This window comes from Cydia pomonella, chromosome 10 (assembly GCF_033807575.1).
Source record: "Cydia pomonella isolate Wapato2018A chromosome 10, ilCydPomo1, whole genome shotgun sequence".
NCBI classification, from domain to species: domain Eukaryota; kingdom Metazoa; phylum Arthropoda; class Insecta; order Lepidoptera; family Tortricidae; genus Cydia; species Cydia pomonella.
The window spans coordinates 17,109,011-17,130,124 of record NC_084712.1 but is presented as its reverse complement, the minus strand read 5'-3'; the positions used below and the strand labels follow the sequence as shown (position 1 = coordinate 17,130,124).

At 35.1% G+C, this 21,114-nt stretch overlaps 1 protein-coding gene across 2 annotated transcripts in view; it reads left to right on the top strand.

The window, feature by feature from the left end:
* The window catches only part of LOC133522298 (uncharacterized), a 227,179-nt gene that overhangs the window by 32,361 nt on the left and 173,704 nt on the right, over nucleotides 1-21,114 (top strand). For both annotated transcript variants that reach the window (XM_061857582.1, XM_061857580.1), the window contains exon 2: nucleotides 20,503-20,690. In XM_061857582.1, the coding sequence (XP_061713566.1) occupies nucleotides 20,545-20,690 (146 nt within the window). In that variant the 5' untranslated portion in view covers nucleotides 20,503-20,544. The remainder of the gene's footprint in view (nucleotides 1-20,502; nucleotides 20,691-21,114) is intronic.

Genomic DNA, 21,114 nt, shown 5'->3' with positions numbered 1-21,114 from the left:
GATTCACGCGCGATTACTACATCCCAGTTTTATATTCTATTTCAAAGATTAAAAGTAAAATAAAATGTACCTCTCGTCATTATTACGAGTAATATTAAAAGACGCTTCAAATATATTGGCACGCTCCAATGCGTGCCTTAGGATTCCTTACCTTAGGATTGATACGAGGCGTAGCTTAGGTATCAATGCCATAAAACGATTTTATTAAAAAAAAATTAAGCCTTTTCTTTTTTTTTTGAGCGGCAATGTGTTGCGTAAATATCCATCACTTGTGACAGTTGTGACGTTGTGTCAGTATGTGTCACGTTTTCAATAAAATTGTAGTAATGATCAGAGATCGGACAAATTTGCGTCACTGCTCGCAATAATGTGGACATGACTCCAAAATTAATCAAATATGTAATCATTTAATGGGGCAAACTTAAGTAGTTTTATAGGAATATTATTATTCCAGTATAATACAGAGTTTATTTCTGTTCTAAGTTGTGGGCGATAACCTCAAAATCGGGATAAACTAAACAAAGAACAGAAAATAAACTCTGAATTATACTGGAATAATAATATTCCTATAAAACTACTTAAGTTTGCCCCATTAACATCAGTGGAGTGCGAGCGGAGTTTTTCAGCACTTAAGTATATTTTTGATATAAAAAGACATAGACTGACTGCAGAAAATTTGGAAAAAATACTGATTATTTTCTTTAATAAATCCATACTTTAACAAACTTTTGTATTTATTGACTAGGAATTAAAATTTAAGTCAAGTAAGAAATTAATTAAATGATTACATATTTGATTAATTTTGGAGTCATGTCCACATTATTGCGAGGAATGACGCAAATTTGTCCGATCTCTGGTAATGATACATTACGTGCAGACATATTTAATAAAGAAAAAAAAAGTTAAAGTTAATTTTTTGGGACTATATTTTAATCTTAGAATACGGTCGTATCAAAAATACAGGCTGTAAATAAACATTCGTATAGTTATGAACCTGAATTTGAACATTATTTATTTGCTTTTAATATGTTACTTTCACAATCGCAGCGCATTATGTTCGTACCAATCTATAATTAGTACAAGCCAGGCACGCGCGAGTGATGTCCAAATGACATCAAATTTACATAAACCTGTAAGGTTCATGCGGTAGTTTAAAAATTAAAACTGATGACTTCTCAGACCAGGTGTTCCAAAATTTTTTATCCGTCTAGCTAGCAAATATAAAAAAAAGAGTTAATTTTTTTACATCATTTGTCTGTAAGCAAAGAAATGATATTTTTTTTAGTCTGACCAGAAAGAGAAGTCATTAAGTATTGTTATAATCCACGACTCTTCTCTTTCCGCCTCTAACATTTGTATGACCGACTGATAAGAGTATATACAAGCGTGAAATTTTCATTAGAGTTCTATATTTCTCTCTCTCTCTCTCTGGAAGATTTCCCAGACAAATAAAAGACACGAGCTAGACAGAACCCAATTAAGAGGAATAGTGGGTTTTAAATTTCCTTCGTCTCTTTGCTGTGATGAATCGACCTTTGGGCTCTTATTGACGACGATTTTAACCAGGATAAGACGTTATCCAAGTTTTGTAACGCATTTTTGAAGTTTTTTTATGCCATGTCGATGGAAAACAAACGCATAAGTAGTTACCGTAGCTTCTGGACGCCTACAACTACAGGGGGTGTTACATGCACGTAGCCAACCCTTTAAAAACCTGTACACTCCTTTTTTTAAGAAACTCATACTGTAGCCCCTTTCCCGGGCCTTGAACTATCTGCATGTCAAATTTTATCTAAATCGGTTCAGTGGTAACAGACAGACAGAAGTCACTTTCGCATTGACAATATTAGTAGGGCTCAAAACGCTTTCGTATAGATACCTACATTTCATTGCGCCATACCGGTTGCCCAAAGTACCTACGATGATCCATGTCATGTAGAAATGTGTGATTTACGAAATAAATCGGTTTTCGAACTATTCTTGCATCTAATCTATGCCTCCTTTGCGTTAGAACAAAGTTTATAGTTAATGCAGTTATATGGGGGCCTACCACGAAAACCAAAATTCGCAAATTGGCAAATTACAGGAGTCTTCCTCTTTTACTCTCACTGAGACGTAATTAGAGTGACGAAGAAAAATTCCCGTAATTGACTAACTTCGATTTTATCGGTTATAGCCCCGACTAACAGGCGTAGTAGCGTAGTATTCTGATTTTAATAACAAGTTGTGAATTAGATCTGGATTAAATACCTATGGATCTGAACGCTGTCTAAAGTGACATTTCTTCAACTAAAAACTTCATATCTAATCCAGATTTTTACATACAAAACTTCTACTCGCTCAATTTTCTTTTTATACAATTTTTAAGCAACGAAAATTAGTAAAAAACATCCTATATGTTACGTAAATGTTCATGCCAAGTTTCATGGCATTATAAACCGGGTCCGTAACATCGAATGTATATTTTGTGTGTGTTGATCCCACTAACCCGGGGTTAACCGGTAAAACCGCTAACCCAGTGTCAAATTATACTGGCAACCATGGTATCTCGAAGTTTAACCGGTTAACCCCGGGTTAGTGGGATGGTGCAAGTGGCGCTTAGCTTATTCATATTTTTATTTTATTTTTTGTAATTTATATGTAAATATTTTGATTGTTTGTTGTTTTGTGTATTACCTATGGATATTGTCCGAAATAAATGTTTTTTTTTATTTTTTTTATTTAGCTGAGTAAAAGTTAACCTGTAGAAATCACTGACCTATGTTTTAGTCACAGGGTAAGAGGCGTGAATGTTATGTTAAATGATAATATTAACTGTAATACCACATATTTTGTATCCCGTCAGTAAAAATACCAGGGCTCCATAACTTGTACAGTAAGAAAGTGGCGATTAAGGTCGCCTCGCGTAATAATTAAAGTTGACAGCTGTCATTTGTCACTATGACTAATAACACTGTCAAGATGTGGAATACGTGAATAGCCGTGAATACGCGAGATAAGAAGTTTATATTATATTACTTTGCGTGTTTTAGTTATACCGCCATCATTATTTATGTGAGATAATTGGCTATGTGGTATTCAGAATATGTCATTTCTCTTTCCTCACGCACGTAGATTTAAAGACAAAAATATACTAATGATATGTTCCTTGCTTTTACTTTTAAAATATAATTGGTAATGTTTTTTGTATATGGACTGTCTAAACGTATTGAATTTAATTTGATTGTGACAAGCAAAAATAATAATAATAAAGGGGGCTGACACGGGCAAGGGCTGCATCCGCTCGGTGTCAAAAGGGCCTCTACGTGTTGGCTTCGGCTCCCTCCCAAATGTCAGGAACACCATTATTCCGTGATGGGAAAGATAAAAATAATGAGGTAATAATAGTACATTATGACTACAACCGAATGGTTCTCGAATTAGCCAAACGATCCATCGAGCCAATTATTTTGCAACTACATACTTAATATATATATATATATATATATTTTTACTTAATATTTATTATTAAATTCATTTTCTCTTGCTTTTGTTAGTCTTCGTAACTTACAAATTTATTTTGACAATAATGAATTGACCCTTAAATATATGAAAACTAAGGCTATCAGTTAAGAGGAAACATTAGTGGAATTTTTTCATACAAACGTTCTCGACGTTTTCCTCTCTGAATTTGGGCCCTAGATGAATATTTTTTATATAACTTCAATACCACCAGTACCTATATCTGTACGTTTTGCGTTTATTGACGTTCTTGTTTTTATAAGAACTAGGTCAGTAAATAGTACTAAAAACGGCCAAATAAATGCGGCGTAAACAGACGCTTAGCACAGACAATTTCTTTCTCATTTTGTTCCCAAAATGTCATTACAATTGGTTAAGTTATGGAGGAAGAAAATGTCCCGCACGAAGCTTCAACTTCTGAGATTTTTATGCAAGATTTTACGGGCAACTACAGTTGTCCTTATCACATTAATTTTAGGAGCTGCCCCCGCCAGAGTGACGGAGATGTTTACCTAAAATTCTCAAATCTGAGAGGAGGCTCTGCTGGTATTTCCTCTTAAGAGAAAAGTGGAGCTGAGGCCTTTGAGCCCCCAGATTTGAGTGTTAGAAATTTTGCGCAGACGAGGGCGGCTCTAATCTGTGTGTTTGGTGCTTCATTTATGAACTATATAAGGGTTAATCTATAACTGTCAAACCATCATCATCCTCCTAGCGTTTCCTACTTTTCTCCTTCCACTTCACTCTATCCTGGACATCGTTTCCCTCTAACCCACGGACGATGACATTGCGTCACCGCTGTTTTACCCCTCCTGTTTGGGCCTGGTAAGGCAAAGCTTCTGTTGCCTAATTATTAAGTCGGCCTTCTTTTGACATGCCCAAACCACCTCAGCTGACTTTATTACTCGTAAAATCTTTCACCCCGAGGCTACCACGGATGTGTTCGTTTCGAACCATTATCAGTCTTAGAGACGCCTGATATCCACTTCAGCATCTTCATTTCCGTCACATGGAATCCGTAACTGCCAAATATGAATTCTTATGTTGCGCCAACTAGCCACCATTATTACCTAGGCATTTAGTGGTTATTTGATAAATTGTCTTATCCCCTTATATTTTTCGTTCGTTCCTCGCTCAATCATTGTGTCTCTCTCTATAACGACATCAAAGAATTTAATTTCATTAAACTGACTTATTTTCACACTTTGTTTTCCCACAATGTAGTTGTAAAAACATTCTGTCGCAGCTTAAAGGGAATTAAAAAGCGCTGTCGGGTTTTAATTAAAAATCTGTAATAATATAACATAATGAGACAGTTGGTTCATTTAATCAGCAGACGTCTTTCATTAGACTAAAAGTTGGCTTAAGACTTTTTAATATTTCTTCTAGGGAAAGGGTTTCAACAAAAATTGTTATAAGCCAACATCAACAGAATTAAATAATGTGTTTCAGATATACCTAGGTACTGTCGAATACGAGTTACATGAAACTTGATAACTATGTGATATGTGATAAAAGGTGTATGACTCCTGCATTAGAATCATCAAGTGTTAGAACAGTTATAATATCATCATAAATAGTCGATTAATTATATTTTCTGCTTATGATTCGAAAATTGAAATTTATCTGAAAAATTATTATACTCGTAAACTAAACATATGGTAGTTACTATAACCTGCCCCGGGCTGCACCTGACGCAAAGGTGCCCATAACGCTCACTGCGTTGCCGTGATGGATTGAGATGGACAGCCTAATTTTATGTCGGTTTAGTTATTAAGCTTATTTTATAATATGATGTGTATATTGGTTTATTTTATAAATATGTTTTATATGTTTGTAAATAGATATCACAGAAAGAAATATGCATACCAAAGTTGTTATTGTTTCTCTCTACATACATAATATAAAGAGGTAAACAGCTGGCTTTTAGAATTATGCGCCGTATTGTAGTGGACAATACCCACAATTAGGGCCTATTGTGCGAATTAGCTAAGATTTATTATCAAGGGCACTATGTCATAGCAGCTATTATAATACTTTATTAATTAGCCTTTTAGAATTAACTTTGAGCTTTTAAATTAAATATTACTTTCGGATAGTCACTGCAGCAGCGTTGCTCTGCATTCAACTTCATTGCTGCAGGAAATGGCAATTATGTAGGACATCGACATTGATTTTGTCATTTCCTACAGGACACTTATATAAAATATTTTGAAACGCGTTGAAACTCTAGGCCCATGGGGTCCCAGCGCGCACAAGTTTTTTGCAGAAATCGCGAAGCGTCTGGCTGACGTAACTAGTGACCGAAGATCTGGCGGCTTCCTCGCACAACGTATCAGCATTGCGATATAACGAGGAAATGCCGCCTCAAGGGCCTATTTTAGATTTAAGCTTGTATATATTCATTATGTATAATGTTATTGTAGATAAAATATGTTTTTTTTCTTTTATTTAAAAACCCCCTTATATTGTTTGTTTACAATCTTATTAAATAGCAACATTTTTGACGATCGGTCTGGCCTAGTGGGTAGTGACCCTGCCTACGACGCCGATGGTCCCGGGTTAAAATCCTGGTAAGGGCATTTATTCGTGTGATGAGCATGGATATTTGTTCCTGAGTCATGGGTGTTTTCTATGTATTTAAGTATTTATAAATATTTATATATTATATATAATTATCGTTGTCTAAGTACCCTCAACACAAGCCTTATTGAGCTTACTGTGGGACTTGGTCAATTTCTGTAATAATGTCCATTAATATTTATTTATTCTATTTATTTATTTAATTTATTTATTTTAAATCGCACCTAAAAAAGAGGCTTCAATTAATTTCCACCTGGTTACAAATAAACAATACACAAAACACATCGCGTTGTCATTGACAACGGCCATTATTAACATTCTCTTAGCGCATGAGCATTTTCAATAACTTCTTCATCTTCCGCGCGTTGTCCCGGTATTTTGCCACGGCTCATGGGAGCCTGGGGTCCACTTGGCAACTAATCCCTACAATTGGCGTTTTTACTATTTTTTACGAAATACATATCAAATGATAGTACATAAGTTCCGAAAAACTCATTGGTACGAGCCGGGGTTACAACCCGCGACCCCGAGCGTTTTCGAGCAACACAGGGAAGAGGAAGGGAGACGGCATTCATACTATTTCCCTTCTGCCAAAGCATTGGCACAACTGTGCCTATGGCGGTGCATGTTGTGACTCGTCCGTACACAAAAAGAGACCGAGGTATGGAAGATTTGTCTTTGACGTGTGTTATTTTCTATGTATTTGTGTCGTCATTACAGATTGTATTTTGTATGTATTGAGTGAGAAGTGCGACTGTGTGCACGTTTCACCCCGCAAAAAATGGCAGAAAGATTTGTACGGTAAGATATCGCTTGGGCTCCTCCCTTCCGACGTGTCGGAAACCGGTGTTGCTCGAAGCCGAGCGTTGTCAATAACTACCTACTTGATATGTAATCATCAGTTGCCCCTAGTTACATATCAACAGTGCACAGAATGCATGCACTGCACTGTCAAAATTGAAAACGTAAAGAAGCATTACAGAGTGTTACGGAAACGTTTAACCGATTGCAAAAATATGGTATTGAATAATTTAATGTCATAAAACATGCTCAGAAGTTACGCATCCACACCCATCAACCAGTTTTAACAAATAGATTTCGTAAATTTAAGATAAAGATAGTTTATTATTCAAGCAGGCATATTACAATGCGCTTATGAACGTCAAATAAAGCTACACCGGCTCTAACCCTACACCTCTGACCCGAGAAGATTTAAATCCCCCCTCAATTAGAGGAGGGTATCCCAATATGGACTGGTAAGAAACTCGGCGAGACACATCTTTCCAAAACATTACATCTTATAATAAACATGCATTAAATAATAAAAAATACAATTGAGATTACTATAATTTATATACTGTAGGTATTCAACCAACATAAAATCTACTAGGACATTTTGCAAAGCAACGTAATATTGAAACAACCGTTCGTAGTTCAGAACCCATTTTAATTCATCGTCAGTTTAACGTATGTTACAACAACCGTTTTGTACTCCAGTATCCGACCATAAATAATGGAAGCTAGTAGTGTTGTCACAAATTCCGGCGCTAATCTGAGCATTGTCACGTCTAGATTTACGCGGCATTGTGCGGATAATACCGGCAATTAGTATTGTGCGTATAGCCTAGATTTATGCCCTAGCGCATGTTTCATTTGATTCCTGAATAGTGTTCCGATCGCCTATTATAAGTAAAAGGTATTTTATGAGACCGATCTTATAGTATTTTATGCAACAGTTGTATAAGAAGGGTCAAAAAAGGCGAGTGGCGTGAGTTACAATGTGAGCCGGAGCCGAAGGCGTAAGGTATGCTCGTAAATGACATGTTCTAGTTTTAGTTATTAGTTATTTTAATTTGTTAATTACCTGCATGCTCACTCATATTTTGTATTATCTTGTATTTTCTCTATTTAAGTGAAATGTTAAATTTCTTTTGAGAAAATAAATTTCTTTAACCACAATACGCCACGAGATTTTTTTTGACCTACTTATACAACGTTGCATACAATATTTTTCCTACGAGTCAACAAAAATAAATCTTAATTTAGGTAAACAAATTACAGCAAAAGTATATAGCCAAGACGCGCGAGCATACCTTGTTACGGGCCCGGCCCGCCCCGGGCCGCGGCCGGCCGGTCGGCGACACCTCCTCGTAACTCATGAGGCCCTGGTACTTGCTACTTGCTAAATTAATTTTTTGGACAGTTTTTTCTCAATTTTGGCCACCGTAGCCTACGGAGACTAACAAGCAACGCTAAGCGGTCTTCGTAGTCTATGGGTGTTGCTTTATTACGGGTGTCACATGCGTGTTTCTGACTTATGAAGTAATTATTTTTACTATGCAACCAAATGAATATTTTGTAAGTTGGCAGCAATGCACTTAGTTTAAAACTGTATTCGTTTTGGTTTTGTTAGGTTGGTAGCCATTAATCGCAGTAACGTTATAGCTTATAAAAGCACAAGAGCTTTTATGAGGAATAGACAATATAGACTTTTCTTGAAACCTTTTATGTATGTTCTTATATTCGTGTTAATGAATGCATAAATGACAGATAACAGTCGAGGAGTAGGAAAAAACATTTTCAATTGATGTTCGAATTTCAAACATTTATATTTAATGTTTTCGTTTGTTTGCGTAACGACAGCATGCCTGCTCATTAGAAATCGAAGCTTTTCATGGTATAGTCTATCTAAGACTCTAAGTTATTGCATAACCATATTTTGTTATTGCAAATGCTAGACAGTGTTAGTTTGGTCCGACTCTAAGGAAATTACCAAAAATAAAGCAGTAGACCGCGGTCAAAACACGTGACGACGTGTGTGTATTAGCCATAAAATAATTGTTATGTAGCCCAGAATCAGACCATTAATAACGGAAGCTGGTAATGTTATCACACATTTCGACACTTAAAGGATTCCTGGGTGCGTAGACAAGATACCAATCGTTAACGCTCCGTATCGAACGAATCGCAACTGTCTCTGTCGCATTAATATGAAAGAGTGAGTGAGTGAGTGAGATAACTACGCTACGCTACGGAGCGTGTACGATTGGCATCTTGTCTACGCACCCAGGACTTGTTCAAATTGCTTGACTAGCGCGGAGTAGTTGACTGATAGGACGGACCAGTTTGTAGAACGCTGTACAATATTGTATAAACCTTTTTTTAAACTCCAATAATGTAAAATAAAGATATATTTTGTTAAAGAAACATGTTATGCTATTTACCTTGTATTTGTACTAAACTAGATTCCGTAAGAAGGAGACTAGATTTACGTTAGTCGTTAGATGTTAGAACCTTATTAAGCCATACAAGTTTCATCCGCATGTCGCTAGTAAAATCGCCTACAAACCTAACTTCTTATAGACCTTAATGCCATGGCATATGGTTTAATATTAGTTAATAAACTGTGTTGATGTTAGTACGCACCTAGGCACGCGTTAACTGCGTATCACTTGGCGAAAGTCCAATTATTTAGACCTAGGACCTGTTAGAAAGGCTAGACCTATCTGTGTTCTCTATAGCTATACAGTGGGTTAAATAAATAAATTAGCAGACCTGTCTAGTGTCTACAGCGTGTTATAGGCAAGTGAGTAAATACGTGGGTTCTTTTGAGTGCTAGATTGTGAATGAAGGTTCGTTCACGACGTCCTTTCCAAAATGGCAGGTACAGGTTTCTAAAGGTTTGGCAATGAGTATGTGACACCTCTGGCCGGATGTATGGGGCATGGCACACTGCATCCGATTCTCACGTCGCTCCGATATTTGAGCGAGACAATGCTATGCGCGTATCATAGCGACATCCTGCTCGCTGGCTCCGAAGTGCGAATCGGACGCAGTGTGCAATGATAGACCATATTACTGGTATTTGAATGTCGTGGTGCAATCGCAACATATTTTTATAAATGAAAGAAAAAAATAACAATTATATTTATACGTACTTAATTTCGTATCGCACTTGTGGGCCATATTTGTAGTAGGGGAGACCATGGTGAGTTAAAACAGAGGCAGGTTGAAACAACGTCACTTTTGAAACATCTATAACTGTTATCGAGCTGGAAAAAACGATGTTCAGCCTCGTGCCACCTTCCGCTGCGCTGGTCTCAATATGCGTCCTTGCCTCAAGACTTGTTATCATCTACTTAATGACTATGAATACATTTTATAAATAATAACATTAATGAAACATGTGTACAATATTATAACATAACCTAAATAATGCATTAGTCCGAACTCTGGCTGTAAACAAGCCATTTTTGGCTTCGCAGTTAAGAAACATGAAACTCTGCGATTCTTTTAATGTTAAGAACTTACCGCAATTGACGTTGTTTCAACTTAACTTTATTTTTAACTCTCCTCGGTCTCCCCTACTTACTTGACTATAGATGGATAGTTTTACTGAATCTTATTGTCTAATCCAACCTACTCCTATAAAGGATGACTCATGCTAGACCGGACCGGGCCGTGGCTGAGACGTCCGACATGTCATTTTCTATTACGGTTGATCGGTGATCACGCGGTGCTTCCCATAGAAAACAACGCTCCGGCCCGGCCCCGGCCCGGTCTAGCGTGAGTCATCCTTTAAACCGACATTTATACACTTACATCTATATTTAGCCACATATTATACTCTTTGAGAGCCAACTGGTTCCCGAAATACCACGTACAGAGTTTGAATCAAATCTCATAACAATTCAGCGAGCTCTATTATGGTCTAAGTTTCCTTATTGTCGGGATACAAGTCTCAACTGCACCAAAGTTCATGTGTACTTCCGCCGTAGATTATATTGTCTGACCGATACTCCACTGAAATATATATCATACTACCCATCTGTATTTAAGGGAGTTCCCTCTGCCAACAAACTGTCATGCAGTTTGGCAAATGAAAAAAAAATGTAAAAGCAGGGTTTTTTTACCAGAATAAATGATTTATTTATTTTATTTTATTTTACTCATATCGCTTCCTGACACTGCGGGGTTGCGTAATGCATCCATAATGTGATTTGTAGTGTTTAGTCTTAAAATATATTGTATGTTAGTTTTAAGGTTATGTCTATGGGCCTATAGTTGCCTGGAATAAAGGTTTTCATTCATATCTAGTCAAAAGATTTAATTTGTGACCCATTTCGTATCTTGTATTTTCGTTTCCATTTCGTATGTTGTCTATTGTCACTGTGAGAAGGCACAACATGTCACAAATTAAATCTTTAAACTATATCTACCAAAGAGAAAAAATCCAAGTCCTTCGCTTATAATTTATATCTAGTAGTGTTGCTACTTAAAAAACACAAAAATAAAATAAAAATAATAATACTTATTAGTTATAAGGAACCTATTTTAAAAGCTAAAATCAGTGCATATATATGTAGTCGTTAACACGCGTGTCATGTGTAAAAAAAAGCGGCCAAGTGCGAGTCGGACTCGCCCATGAAGGGTTCCGTACCATTTATGACGTATTAAAAAAAAACTACTCACTAGATCTAGTTCAAACCAATTTTCGGTGGAAGTTTGCATGGTAATGTATATCATATATTTTTTTTTAGATTTTTCATTCTGTTATTTTAGAAGTTACAGGGGGGGAAACACATTTTTTCACTTTGGAAGTGTCTCTCGCGCAAACTATTCAGTTTAGAAAAAAATTATATTAGAAACCTAAATATCATTTTTAAAGACCTATCCATAGATACCCCACACGTATGGATTTGATGAAAAAAGATTTTTTGAGTTTCAGTTCTAAGTATGTAACCCCCAAAATTTATTGTTTTTTTTCTATTTTTGTGTAAACATCATAATGCGGTTCATAGAATACTTCTACTTACCAAATTTTGAACAGTACCGTAAAACGCTGCAACTTTGCCTGGATTTTGACGTTTTTTTCTTATATCTGTGAACCTATTTTTCATTATGAGTTTCATGAGTATTAGTCGGAAAACATACCCTATGCCTTACCAGATAAGACTCAAATATCATTACCTAATCATACTGTATTTCCGATTTACAAGCAATCAAAGTGGCAGGCAAAGTTGTAGGCCTAAGACGTAACTTTGCCTAGACGGATATCTCCATAAATAATGTGTTGCTATTTGCAATAATATTTACTCTTGTGCATGAGACATTATGCTTGTCCCTGACAGTCAAATTATGGCCATAAGCTTAATACTTTTTTTTTCACATGCAATAGGTAAAGTTGTAGCAGGTTCCACAAACTTTCTATACAAAAATAACGTTAAATGTAGGGTTGTGCCAAAAAAATATTATTATTAAAAAATCTATTTATATTGTTAGTTACAAAATAATCAACAAACAAATGTAATATAATGTTGTTTGATTTCTTTTTCTTTTAGTATTTAATAATTTGAACTTATTTTAATTTTTTTATTACAAGTACATTGCAGATACACTATTTTGCTAATTTTCAATGCATTATTATAGTATAAAGTTCTATTTCATTTTAAAGTTCTAATCACCCATCACCTTTGAACTCCAATTGTAATCGACCTGACACCTGACAACCCAGATTTCGATAAGAAAGATAACAAAGACAAATCAAATGAGCCTAAACACAGTGGGTTTATTATGTGTAGTTTAGAAGTTGCTATTTTCGGTCTCCATCATCAGACCATCTCGATGGTACCATAAACATTGCATCGTCACCCAAGTTACATAAGTATGTCAAACGCCTCAATTGGTCGCTAATAAGTGGTTGAAAATTGATTGTAAACATACAACATAATTATAATACAATAAATATACAATTGCAAGTAACTACAATAAAAATATAATAACAGATTGCAATAAGTTTTTTTTTATAATTTTTTTCATTTTAATACCCATACGTTTTTTTTGTTAACGTCAGTTTATTATTGCATTGTCAGCAGATCTACATAGGTACCCACACAGAAAGTCGGTGAAAATCGACTTGCAAAATTTGACTTAAACAAACAAACATTGCAAGTTAATAAAAAGCTTGTAATAAATATACTCATTTAAGCAGTTTAGGCAAGCTTATTTTTACTCTTTTCTGTACATTTATAAAATTCAGCTAGTGACAGCCCTAGACCCAGGCAAAATTGTGTCATTCAAGTTTCCAAAACACTGCCCAATATTGCCTAGTACGTTATAATGCTGAAATCATGTCCTTTTCTTGAAAATATTAAACTTACGGGAAATAGACAGTCTTTACTTACCCTGGGACGTTACCACTTCTCAAAAAACACCTTTTTCGTAGATAAAAATTCAAAAGTTGCGAGACACTAAAAAAATGTTGCTACTCACGCCAGCAAGCAGCAACAATGGAGTTACCATTGTAAAAAAATTAAATATGTGTTGCCAGAATAATGAAAATTACTATCAAATGGTAAAAAACAAGAAAAAACTAAGCAAATTCGAGAGATCGTAATTGAAATGAAATAGGCAAAATTGAGCTTAAATGGCAAAGTTGCAGCATTTTACGGTATACCTTTTTCAATTCCTAGTTTCGGAAAAAAGTGGCTGTGACAGAATCGGACAGACAGACGGACATGACGAATCTATAAGGGTTCCGTTTTTTGCCATTTGGCTACGGAACCCTAAAAACAGGTAAGTAGGTACCTATTTATGACAGTAATAAACACAATCGAACACGTGAGGATGAACGTGCGGTTAAAAACATTTATCAGATTTGATTTTATTCAATAAATATGGATTTGAAGCTAATATTAATGCCTTCATAATGTCATATTTCATGTGGTTAGGCCATAAAAGCCTTAAACCCAATTGATGAACCTATTATGTACACGAAAAAAATTAAGTCTCCGTGGATGAAGGTGAAATTTTAGTCCGTTGACATGGAAGAACGGGTCATATTTGTTTGTATTTGAATCATAGCATCTTCATCCATATCGAAGTGTATTTAATTTCGCATAATATATTTAAGAGTAAAAAGTGTAATTAACGAAAGGTTATTCTGCTGTTAAACAATATCAATAATAAAGTAATATGTATACTTCATTATTACAAGACCAATTTAATAACAGTCTCGAATGCACAACTCAAACAACAACAAAATAGTTAGACCCTTGCACGCGAGTGTATAATTATAATTCTAGAAACACGGCGTATCTGATAAATATATCGTATTGAACTAATCTGTGCTCCAACTGGCAAGTAAGTAGTAAGTGGCAAGTCGTGCGCCACTTGAACGGGGTTACTGCCACATGTTTCAGCTCGCAGTAATTAAGTAGTTTAGTGCATGTGATAGTTATAATAGTTGCGTCCCTTTTGAGAAATGGTAGAAATAATTGTTCAAATCCGGAAACCAGCACCACATAGTACCAAAAATTTAAAGGTCTAGTAGATAGTGCCACTTTTAGATATTTAACAAATTCAAAGAATAAGGATCAAAGTCAAATGGCGTTCTAAAAGTTTTAATCATGTTTCGAAAGTTGGTAGTAAATTTACTGTGGCTACAAAGTTTACTTTGAAATTGAATCTCTTTGATACTATGTAACCAACAACTATGTAAGCTATATACATATACTTAGTTTCCCAATCATAGAGCCAAATTACATGTTTAATGTTTAATAAAAGGCCACGAATTTTATCGCTTTTAAATAATTTAACTTTTATTCAGACACTAATTCACAATCCAAATTATAAAATTTGTCGAACAATTCGTAAAATTGTAACTACCCCTTTACAAAAGCCCTAATTCCATTGAAACGACATTTAATTCACCCAAGTTCAACAATTAAAGAAAAGTTTTTTTTTTTAATTCTTCGCCAAAACGTGTCGAGTTCAGCGTGGCGTTTCATTATCGTTATTGCGGTTCAGGGAACTGAAGATGTTTCCGGTTGACGCACACTTAATTGGCACTAGCTTGTCATTCACATCATATTTGAGTGAATTGCAAAAAAATTTACATATAACTAAGCGTAGTTAAGAAGCGGTGATTTAAGTCTTAATTTAATTGATTCATTCGTGTTACGAAAATTAAGAATAATTATAATAAAGTAAATTGTATTGTATTGTACTTGTTGTACTTAATTCATACACATATAAGTCTATAGCATACGCTAAGACAACTTAAATAGAAATAGCTTAGTTGTCCTAACAAAATGGAATGGATTATTTTTTGTAATTACACATCCTTAACTATTTACATCTTTTTTTTGCAATTCTCTCATTAACACCTCAGGTCTATTTCTTGTCTTTAGTATGCTATAGCGTAGTATACCATCATATACTTTACTTCTAGTCGCTAAGAAAGCTCTAGAAAGGTTTTATAATATACTGTATTTTGAACTGTCAATTTATAATTTTGATGACATCAAAATTGCATTTGTTTTGATAAGTTTCAATTTGTGCATGGAGAGGATAGAAGATACAGGAATTACAAAAAGTAATGATTTGATTATTCGGCGTTACATATAGTTAATATGACTTTATGTCAAGTAATCAACACATTCATCCGGTTTTACAGATTGTCAATGTGGCGATCCAAAAGTATTTCATATCATTTACCACCACCAATCCAATTTCCTCGTAACTATTATTGTGTGGTTATCAACTTAACCGCATTTTTATTGGATTGAAAGGGTATTCTTTTAAGCTCACTGCCGCGTCGTGCGTATAAAATATTGTCACGAATAGCTGGTTTCGTCGCTCTGCTCTCGCCTTGCAAACTTGGCAAAACTAAATAATCTTTAAAATACTCTTTTCTACTTGCACTCGTTTAATGTTGGTGATAAGCAGAGATCGGACAAATTTGCGTCATTGCTCGCAATAATGGACATGACTCCAAAATTAATCAAATATGTAATCATTTAATTAATTTCTTACTTGACTTAAATTTTAATTCCTAGTCAATAAATACAAAAGTTTGTTAAAGTATAGATTTATTAAAGAAAATAATCAGTATTTTTTCCAAATTTTCTGCAGTCAGTCTATTTCTTTTTACATCAAAAATATACTTAAGTGCTGAAAAACTCCGCTCGCACTCCACTGATGTTAATGGGGCAAACTTAAGTAGTTTTATAGGAATATTATTATTCCAGTAGTTTCCAGAGTTTATTTTTGAGGTTATCGCCCACAACTTTTGTATTTATTGACTAGGAATTAAAATTTAAGTCAAGTAAGAAATTAATTAAATGATTACATATTTGATTAATTTTGGAGTCATGTCCACATTATTGCGAGCAATGACGCAAATTTGTCCGATCTCTGGTGATAAGTGTGCATACTATGTGCCGTCGGCAATTTCCAAAATTGCGAAATTTACCCATTGAAAAATCTCATATTATTGTACGAGATCAAATTTTTTCTTTTCCAAAATGAAAGTTTCTTTAATTTCCTTTGTAATTTTCAAGAACTTTTCCAACCTTATTTAAACTTTCCGCACTTGCACATCTCTGTAAGTGTGCGTTAACCTTTTCAGCTTACACTCTGATAGAATCTCTTTCCGCGGAATGGTTTTTATTTCCAGCATTCTTAGCACTAATACTGGTAAGTGCTCGGGTAATCATGTTTTTTCCTTTAAAAGAATGTGTTTTAGTTCAATTTAATGAGTAACAAAGTTTGTATTGGACGGGGCTCGTCCTAGCTACTGGAATTTTAATTACTTATAATAAAGGTATAAATAATAATGTTTTCATCACACTTGCTCGAAAAAGATCTTGTTTCATGCAGGTGAACTAAAGAACAAAGGCCTATATTGTTCCTATGGATTGTGAATTTTTTTATTTATTATGTCACTAATTCATACAAAATGAGTAAATGAGTTTTACTTTTAAAATACTGACGTTTATAATTTAATATTTTTTTATGTCTAAAATGTTTAATTTGATTAATTTAATAGCCGTTTAAAATATTTTAACATAATTTTCAATCATGGCTGAATGCCTAATAGGTCTGTGCATTCGATGCCTAACCTGTCAAGAAATTACAATATGGCGGACGAATGTTTGAAATGTCATCGTATTATTTATTTATTTATCGTATGGCAATTACTACTACACTGTATATTGAATAACGATTAATTTATAATCTAAATCTACATTTCTCTAAGTAGGTAATGGCTACACTCGTTATGTTTTTGAAATCTTCCACTGGGCCATCGTATTTTGTCAGTGGGCACTCCAAAACGATATGGCGGACAGTTTGCTTTGGGCATCCGCACTCGCAGCTTTCCTGGTCATTCCATCCCCATTTTTCGTTCCATCGTATTTAAGAATTATTTCGCTTAAAATTTAGTTTGTTTCAGCGCAAGTGTGATGAAAAACATTGTATGTAACTCCGGGGGTAAGAATATTGCAAACTCGGGTCTTTAATTCCACCCTCGTTTCCAAAATTTCACTTACCCCCCTCGTTGCACAATGTACTATTTATTTCAAAATCGACGGTAGGCGGCCAATGTTACGCATATTGGCCTAAGTATCTACCTAAAGCACAAACCACTTCGTTATTTGTTTTCTTTTTTTTTCAAAGACACATAACATAATCAATTTTAAAGTTACTCGCCAAACTGCTTAAATGCGGTTTCTTGGCGAGACAGCGCTTATTTTTTACATTTTCATGCACCTAAAAAGGTCGAGTAGGTACTGTACTTAACCCCTTACTGCATATGCAACCGTATATTTATTTATTTATTTATTTATTTATTTATACAAGGAATTCCAACAGCTTTAAAAAATACATTAAACTTTTTAGATAGTAGTACAGAGCCAATTACAGGAACTCACAAATAGAAACTGTATATATAATTACAAAGTACACACTAGATACAAAAGCACATGTGACACAAGATATTACAATATGAAATATATCAAGGTTACAATTAATAAAAAGAGAGACCAAGAAATAGATATGAGCAATAAGTAAGAACACTTATAACTTATGAAATTACACTAAGATAAACAACTTATATTCGCATTTAGATGAACAACATGGACCGGGCTCAAATACATTAAAGTTACAGATCACACTCCATAGCATATCACTACCTGCAACATGTTATTTAGAAGCATTGATTGACTAGATTGCGCCTTACACTAGGGATTGAGCAATTAAAAACGTCAATATCTAGATCCTTCGACAAATAATCCAAGTTACGAGCTGCGCGACACAGGAAACTATTTTGCCTATAATTAGATAAAGTGCGTTTAACTGAAAGGGGGGGATAAAATCTTTTAGACCGAGTGGGCGTATTGAACGAAAGTTTAGAAAGAAGTTGTGGACAATCAATATTGCCAGTGGTGATATTAAGTATATAAGTTATATCAGCGATTTCGCGACGTTTTTGTAAAGGAATTAGATGGTGTTTTTTGCAAGTGCTTAGGTAGTTATTAGATTGATACGGACTTTTAAGCTTAAAACTTAAGTATTTCAGAAACTTTTTCTGAATGCGTTCAATCCTGTCAATGTACGTATTATAACAAGGATTCCAAATTTGGGAAGCATATTCAAGTTTACTTCTAACTAAAGCACAATATAAAACTTTAAGAGTCTTAGCTTGGGTGAAGTGAGCGGAGTTTCGCATTAAGAATCCTAGAGCTCTCAAAGCGTTGCTTACAATGCCATCAATATGTTTATCAAACAAAAGTTTGGAGTCATGAACCACACCCAAGTCTCTCACTGAACTAGCCGTGCTCAGGGGTTGTCCCTTAAGTGAATAAGTAAAGGGGACGATATTTCGTTGGCGCGAGAATGTAATTGAAATACATTTGGATGGGTTGAGATCTAATTTATTAGTGCGGCAGTATTCATCTAGACGCACGAGGTCTGATTGAATAAGTAATGAATCCTGAATCGATTTAACATTTTTGAAAATCTTCATATCATCTGCGAAGCAGAGAAGTTCAGAGTGAACGAAGCATTTACTGATATCGTTAATAAATATATTAAACAGCAATGGCCCGAGCAGCGACCCCTGAGGGACGCCACTGGAAACTTTAACCCACCCTGACATATAATTATTAACGACAACAGCCTGACACCTGTTATCTATGTAAGAGGAAAACCACCTGAGCAAGTCCCCATGAATACCTATTTCGTATAATTTTGATAGCAATGTGGCATGATTAATTCTGTCAAAACATTTACTGTAATCAGTATATATCACGTCTACTTGATGACCCTTGTCCATTGCGTCGGTGACATATTCATTTAAGAGAACCAGGTTGGACACTGTGGATCGGCGCTGAAGGAAGCCGTGCTGGTTCTGGCTAAAACAATTTTTTAGGGCTGCGTAAACTTGATTATAGACAACTTTTTCAAGAATTTTTGATAGAATGCATAATTTAGAAATAGGGCGGTAATTAACTATATCTGTTTTAGGTCCTTTTTTATGAACTGGAGTAATAAATGCAGATTTCCAAATAGACGGTACATAACACTCGGAAAAGGAGCGCTTGAATAATAACGTAATAGGGGTAATTAAACTTTCAGCGCAATTAATTAAAAATAATGCAGGCAGGTCATCGGGGCCGGCAGACTTGGATGGGTCGAGTTTAAGTAAGATATTAGTGAGCTCGGTAGGTTTTACTTCTATATTAGATAGGGTCGCACTTGGTGCTGATGGTAAGCTAGAACTTGTAGGTATTAAATTACTATTGTTTGGTGCTAAAAAGCTTGTCGAGAAGTATATGGCTGACATAATATTCTACTCTATTGAAAGCTATTCAAGTTCAAATTTAAATAATATTTTTATGACATACGTTAAGGGATTAAGTTGCTATCATTCTATTTACCCAATATTTTACAAGTACATAATCTGTTTATCTGTCCAATCTATCCATCAGTACCTGGGCGACCGAGCAAAGCTCGGATAGAAATACGAGTACACTTAAATTGTAAAAAAAGAATGCCATTTTTTTTCACATAAAATAAGTAAGTATGTTTTAAGTTACAGCCAAAAACTCAGTGGCCCTTATTTTCTTTTGAGGTGTATATACTGCTATCTCAAACATTAACTACATTTTTTAAAACTTGTCTAAAAACAATAAAAATTAAAAAAAATATATAAACTTGAACATATAAAAAAAAAGTTAGTCACCGGGCGGGATTCGAACCCGTAACACTGGTTGTTTCTTGCCGTCCGCGTCTTAACCTGCTGGACCAGATGGACAGTGGCCGGTAACACGAAATTAGCGACCATATTCTGCGTCGAAAGAAAAACGCATGAAAACTCGAAAACACGCGTTTTCCCAAACATAAGACTAATCTAGATCGATTGTTTACCCCCAAAAACGCCCATATACCAAATTTCAGCGAAATCGTTAGAGCCGTTTCCGAGATCCCTGAAATATATATATATAAATATACAAGAATTGCTCGTTTAAAGGTATAAGATAAGATTCGAATATGCAAGAGCAATGGAGAGGAAAATAATTATACGATATTCTTATTTCTATTTTTGCCGTAGCTAATTCAAATATTTTCTCATTTCAGAACGAGTGTTTACCTCAAATGGCTCACTAGTAAACAGCAGCAATGGGCAGTGGCCTCAGCACCGCGACCAGCAAGAAACCTCGCAAGCCAGACTCGCAGGCCGAGTCTTCCCGGGTTCTGTTCCTGTTATATCTCATACATAGGACTTGGAATGTGTTGGTCGAACATGTGGACGCTAAGAGCGCCAGGTAAGTTCTTTAACCCTAATATATTATACAGCTAAACAGGACTCGTAGTTTCGTTCTATAAAAGACTGAAGAAACAAAGCACTGCTACTGTCAAGAAACCCCGCAAACCATACTCGCAGGCCGAGTCTTCCTGGATGCTGGTTCTGCTATAAATCATGATATGATATGAGCGCTAAGTAAGTTTCAATAAACGTTTAGTAAACGTGTAGTCCTATTCCTATAAAAGGCTGAAGAGTCTTAAGTACTGCTACTAGCAAGAACCCTCGAAGATAGATTTGCAGGCCGAGTCTTTACCGATTCTGTTCCTGTTGTAGCTAATACATAGTATTTGAAGGTCTTGGAACGTGCTGATTGAACATGTACATACTTAAGATGGCTAGGTATTTACCTATATAACCGTAAATTGAAGCCTACACAACTAACA